The 6,331-nt window shown below is 36.9% G+C and overlaps 1 protein-coding gene across 1 annotated transcript; it reads right to left on the bottom strand.

Annotated features, from left to right (window-relative positions):
- Positions 1 to 2,139: 2,139 nt before the first annotated feature.
- On the bottom strand, positions 2,140 to 5,976 carry LOC144425612 (uncharacterized). Its single transcript, XM_078114937.1, has 3 exons — positions 5,341 to 5,976; positions 4,685 to 5,131; positions 2,140 to 4,223 (listed from the first exon to the last, which is right to left on the bottom strand). The coding sequence occupies exon 3, from the start codon at positions 3,823 to 3,825 to the stop codon at positions 2,140 to 2,142; it is 1,686 nt and encodes a 561-aa protein (XP_077971063.1). The 5' UTR covers positions 3,826 to 4,223; positions 4,685 to 5,131; positions 5,341 to 5,976.
- Positions 5,977 to 6,331: the final 355 nt, after the last annotated feature.

The raw sequence follows: 6,331 nt of genomic DNA, 5'->3' as shown, positions 1-6,331 counted from the left end.
TTAGCAACAAAAGTTTTAAATACTTTATCCTCTTTATTAGCCAAATAGCGTAACACCGTCGTACTACTTGTCCAAAAATAAGATGCAGAAATTTCAATTTTAAGCTCATTTCTGAAAAATTTATCATTGCGCGCAGAAATAGTTGCTGCACACAGTTCGAGTCTAGGTATTGTCGAGCCTTTCAATGGTACTAGCCTAGATTTTCCACAAAGTAACACACAGTGTATTTGTCCAGATGAATTCAACATCCTGAGATAAGACACAGCGCCATATGATTTTTCAGACGCATCCGAAAAATGATGAATTTGAGTTTCTACAACTTCACCGTAATCCACGGGTACAAAACATCTTGGTACATTAAATTCCTTCAGTTTAGGCAACTCAGAAAGCCATTTTAGCCATTCTTGTTCAACTCCCGGCGGTATTGGGTCATCCCAACTGAACTTCTGTCTGCAAAGCATTTGCATTAGAACCTTCACAGGCTGAAGCACTGGTTGTACCAGGCCCATTGGGTCAAAAATAGAATTCACGACACTTAACATGCCACGTCTATTACAAGGTCTCTCTTTAGGATTAACAGAGAAACACAAGATGTCTTCATCAACACTCCAAATCATACCTAGAGCATGTTCAAGAGGTAAAGCGTCAACAGCTAAATTTAAATTTTTCAAATTCTTTGATCTCATATCTTCAGGAATTTCGGCAATAACATTGCGATCATTACTGATCCATTTTAAAACTTCGAATCCGCCTTTTGCGCAGACAGCAGAAATATTTTTCACAAGAGAAACGGCACTTTCGGCATTTGGTCTTGAATCGAAAAAATCATCCACATAGAATGAATTGTTAATTGCATTTATGACACTTATATCAAAATCATGTTTATTGTCTTCGGCAGCTTGTTTCAATGCATAATTACAGCAACTTGGGCTGCAAACCGTTCCAAATGGATAAGCTGTCATGCGAAATTCTTTCATGGGTTTATTTATGTCGCTGTCTTCCCACCAGAAAAATCTAAGATAATTTCTGTGTTTTTCGGGTACCTTCACTTGTTAGATCTCCAGCGCCGGTAGTGTCTATTTCTTTATTGCTGACACGTTTGCATCTTTTCGTTTGTCAACGTCGCAAACGTCTCAATTCATTACTCGCATTTGATGTGTTTCTTTATTATCTGTAGACCGAGCCGAGAAGGTTTCTGTCTTCTGCAATTTGCGTGTTTACATCGTTATTGTATCGCCTGGCGTTAGAGCCGAAATTATAAATGTGCCCAACTAGTTTGCTGTTGCAATGCGTTACTTCTATGGCGATTTATCATTAGGGAAACTGTATCATATTAATTATAGTGGGCTAATTATGGTTTCCTTTGTTTCATGCTTATTTAACTTGCTAATAGTTTAAAATTTGCTGCATTGAACTCTGGATTATTGAACTGCAATTTGTGAATCTGTCCTGCGTTTTGATTGTTTTGTGAACAATTCTTGGTGAGTTTTCTGTATTTCATTTCATTTGGCTTGTTATGTAGTAGTCCTATTTGGATGACATACTGTTGGTATTATATTTATTGCCACAATTAATGCTGTAGGGTTAAGTACTGTTACTGTAGTGCTTATTTGTTCGTGTTTATTTCAGTGTTCTGCGGTTACATAAAAGATTCGATATATTGTTGACCTTGGCTAAAAACAGTCGGTAAGCGATATAATTTGATTGCATGTTGGTTATTTATGCGGCAAATTCATAGTATTTATAGTGTATTTTGTTTTCTTTAGAAAACCTCTCTCTCTCTCTATCTCAACTCAATCTATCTGTATTCGTCATCTGTTTACGTGATCTATTTGGCTCCATCTGACATCTCGATTTATAATTTGTGCTGAGCAAGTGCTTGATATTTCCACGACATATTACAATTCTCCTGTGTTTGAAGTTGTGTATTGTGGGCTTGTGGACTTCAGCTTGCTTATCTCAGTTATAAGGCAGGGATAATTTGGAGAGGATTGTCTGGACCGAACATAGACTGATATTGCTGTATTGGGATAGACTACTAGAGCGTTTAGACTGGAAAATATTGGCGCACGGTTCAGCGCCCTTCGTCTTTGTGTAGCAAGCAGGGTGCATAAGGTCACACCCCGTCAAGCTTCTACATCACTTGTAAAAACATTGAGCGAATATCTCCCTGTACAGCACTACATTTTTGCGAAACCTTGACAGATCACCAACCAAGTTATTGGCCAGGTCCGGCCCCTGTAACAGAACGTCGTTAAGGCAGATTCCTTGAAATTTAGATGAGCAGTCAAATACTACACGAATTTTCTTCTTTTCAGGGTGATAAACGCCATGATGATTATTATACCAAATTTGACCTTCACCTTCAGTAGAATCAGAAACTTCTTCTGCATAGCCCATAGTTAACATATTTTCCACAAAAACTTTATATTCGGAATAAAAATTTGGATCCCTAATAAATCGACGCTTGAGCGATTCGGTTCGCTGTTTCACTTGCAAATATTTTGAAGGTAATTTCGAATTTGGATTTATAAATGGCAAATCAATTTCATAGTGTCCGTCATCTTTCAACTTAATAGATTCGCTCACCCTATCAAGGAACATTTGTTGTCGAGGGGAGATTTCTTCCTTTTCATTATTAGCCGAATCAATGACATCCGTGCACATTTGACACAATGGATGCACTTCATTTTTCACAAAATAATTACATGGATTACCTTGATTGTCATTCTTCTTAGGGGGACAACTAATCATCCATCCAGCAACAGTCTTAGATGCAAAATAGTCATGAGGGCCATAGGCAACTTCCAATGGTTTGTGCAATTTAGGATCATCCTTGCCAATCAAAAGACCCACTTCAGATTTAATATTTGGTATAACAACATTCTTAAATTCAATAAATTGATCCACGTCCTTTTGAGAGGGTATATCAGATTGCTCAACACCAATTTTATCGTTTGAAAATAATGGCGTCAATGGCACATATTCAGATTCATCAAAGTCCGAAATTTCAAGACCTTTCACAATGATACTTTGTTTACTTTCAGTTTCATTATTTATTGTACGAACATTCAAATTTATCTTGAGACCATCAACATTTAACTTGTGCATAAGAGACTCACTTATGAATGAGCAAGTGGAACCATTATCAAAAAATGCGTTTGTCACAATAGCATTTTTGTCACCATTAACACGTACTTTAACAGGAATCACATTGAGCAAAACCTTTTCATTTTTAGATGTATTAACAAAAGCATTGAATTTGGTTTCAGTTTCAGGTGTTTGAAAGCCAAAATTTTTCAAAACAGGAGATTCATCACCTTTTGTCCCAGAATGATTAATTTGAATTTTGTCTGGAGGATGAAGAACCGTTGTATGTCTTCTCTTGCATCCTTCAACCTTACAAGGCTTTGTTCGCTTACAGTCTTTGCTCCAGTGACCAGGTTCGAGGCATGAAAAACAAAGCTTTCGGTTCCTGACAAACTCAATTTTATCTTCATAGCTCAATTCACGAAATTTAACACACTGATTCAAAAAATGATCTTTATTGCATTTAACACATTTTCGTACAGGCCTATCAACAACTGATGTAGCAAATGTTGATCTATAGGGTTTCAGAACTTTCACAGGGTTCGATTGCTTTGGAGGTGAGTTCGAATCATTAGAAGGCAGATTCGTGTTTCCACGAGTTCGTTTTCGAACATAATTCGCTAAATGTTCAACTGTTAAATTCACCTTCTTTTCATTTAAAACGTCATCAACTACAGACAGCCACCCTGCCCTCCAAGAATGAGGCATTCTCATGGCCATCTTATCAATTGTCATAATAGATACATTATTATATTCAATTCCTATCAATGTATTCAATGTAAATATGTATCAATGTATCTTTATCAGCCAATTTTAAATTAGGACCACAGGAAACTGAATTTTAAATTAGGACCACAGGAAACTGAATTTATACAAGCTTCCCCTATTTGATATTTTCGTCCATATGTTTCATCAAGCAACTGAATTGCTTCATTATAACATTCAGATCCACGATGCTGGCAACCTTTGACCAGTGCATGAGCAGGACCCTTTGTATATTTAAGCAAATACACCATTTTTTCTTTAGGGCTTTGAACTCTACTTCCAATTACAGTGTCAAATATATCCAAAAAATATCTGTACTCCGCAGCATCTCCAGAAAAAGTAGGGGGTTCCGAAGGTGGTAAACCAAACTGAGGTTGGGGTACATAAATTATTTGAGGGTATGACAAAACTTGATTAGGCATAACAGGCATTTGGGTCCCACCTGTCAAAGGGACATTATTTAACATAGTCACTACCGGTACAGAACTTGCTTTAGGAGCAGTATAGATTGGAATCTGACTAGCATTTGAAATAGGTGGGGTGAATGGTAAACTCACACTCATTTCAGGTATTCGAGTCACATTGTTCATAGTACACGCACTCACACTCACCCGGGGAGCTACGGTACTATCATTCAGCATATAAGAACAGGTAGTAGCCACTCCTGAACTAACATTCAACCCATTTCTGGGATTCAATGACCCAGTAGTACAAATTATTTGTTCGGGCACATGAGACACATTCTCAACTGCAACATCACCACCCATAGTCACACTAACATTTTGTGGATTGCAAATTTCAATTTCATAGGCAGGAATAACCGACTCACCATTTTCCCCGGCGATTGTCCTCCTTCTACTGACATTGCAATTATTGTTGTTTCATGAACGTCTGATTTTGCAGAACCGTCATTTGTTGTTGAATCATCTTCGTTGTCCTTGACCTTTAGATGAGCATCAGCCGTTGCCATTTTTATTTAACTTCAACCAGGCAACTTTAGAATTAATGTCCAATTTTCCTTTCAGCTTTTGTGCAAACGTCAAAAAACTTATGTAGGCGCCAAATAGGAGTCGCTATCTAGCGCCAACACGCGTTAACGGACGGTTGCTCTCTGAATCGTTTCGAGACTCCACAATAAAAATACGCGTACAAATCGCCTTTTGAAATTTCTTGTTGTCACGAAAAAGGTACGTTTAAAATGCAGTGTACGAACGATTGAAATTCAATTACAGTTGAAAGTACGAATCAGTATACAGTTGTCAATTTGTACGGTTTTCTAAACAGAAATGGAAAACAGTCTCAAAATATGTCACACAATAAAACTTACCAAATATCTAACTAATTAGCACTTAAAAAGCACAATATTTATCAATTTAGAATCACAAATTATTTGAAAAAGCCAAAAATACAGCACAATTGTTTACCTTAAAATTGCAGTTTCATATCACTAAATAAAGCATAAAATACGATATATCAAAAACTTACTTGACGATGTAGCCTTCAACTCAAAGAACAACCAATTATTTGACTGGAAGCTATTATTTTAACTAGCTCTATATTTGATCAGATCTAACAAATAAACACACAAAATATCATGAAATAACTACTTGCAACTGTTTTCCTAGCCTACTGAGAATAACGAACATCTAAACGCGAATATAGCTGGGAAAGATTCAAAGGTAACTTTTACTAAATATATGACTTAAAAACCCGGTTCCTGAGACCTCAAACAGCTAAAAATCTAACAAAACTGGAGAGCAGATAATCACTGCCAACATTCCCGCCAGGAAAGCAGCGAGCGAAAGAACGAGCGTTGCCAGAAATAAGCAACAACACAAAGAGAGCTGGCCTAGCAACACAGGACAAATTAGCATAATTCTATGTTCTAATTTGTTAACAGTCTGCAAATCGGGGTAGGTTGTCATCAGAAAAATATCATAAATTACACTAGTACTAAACCCTACTTGAGCAGCATTACATATGCCCAATACAAACCTAGAAATAATTACAAAACAATACTAGAAACATGGCAACATCAATGTGTGAGGTTATGTTGCAATCGCAGAATACGCAAATCACAAAATCAGTCAAGTGTGAAACAAACGAAAACAAATGCGAGGCGGTTTCAACCATAGTCAGTGCTGGTTTAACTATTAATCAAAATAAGCAGGTCTCATGGCTCCATAGGACATCACAGAAACCTCCTTAGGCAATTTTTCAATAGTGCTCCAAGATTTAGCAAAACAAATCGAGTGGTAAGACGACACGGACTTCAATATTAGCCCATTTAAAATAAAGTTCTCGAGTATCCTCTCAAATCAAGCCAATTTCAACATTTTTAGAACAATTTAGAAACAGTAAGCCTAAAATAGGACGGTCAGATATACACGAGATATAGTCAAATTGATGAACTGATCTCCAGTATTAGTATTAGCCTACTTCACTGACAGTCAAAAATTTGGTTTGGGTATTCACA

This window comes from Styela clava, chromosome 8 (assembly GCF_964204865.1).
Source record: "Styela clava chromosome 8, kaStyClav1.hap1.2, whole genome shotgun sequence".
In the NCBI taxonomy this organism is placed as follows: domain Eukaryota; kingdom Metazoa; phylum Chordata; class Ascidiacea; order Stolidobranchia; family Styelidae; genus Styela; species Styela clava.
This window is presented reverse-complemented; position numbering and strand designations above follow the sequence as displayed.

What these genes read in the sequence shown, in the direction of transcription:
- LOC144425612 (XM_078114937.1), bottom strand. Translation starts at nt 3,825, where the DNA reads ATGACAATTGATAAGATGGCCATGAGAATGCCTCATTCTTGGAGGGCA.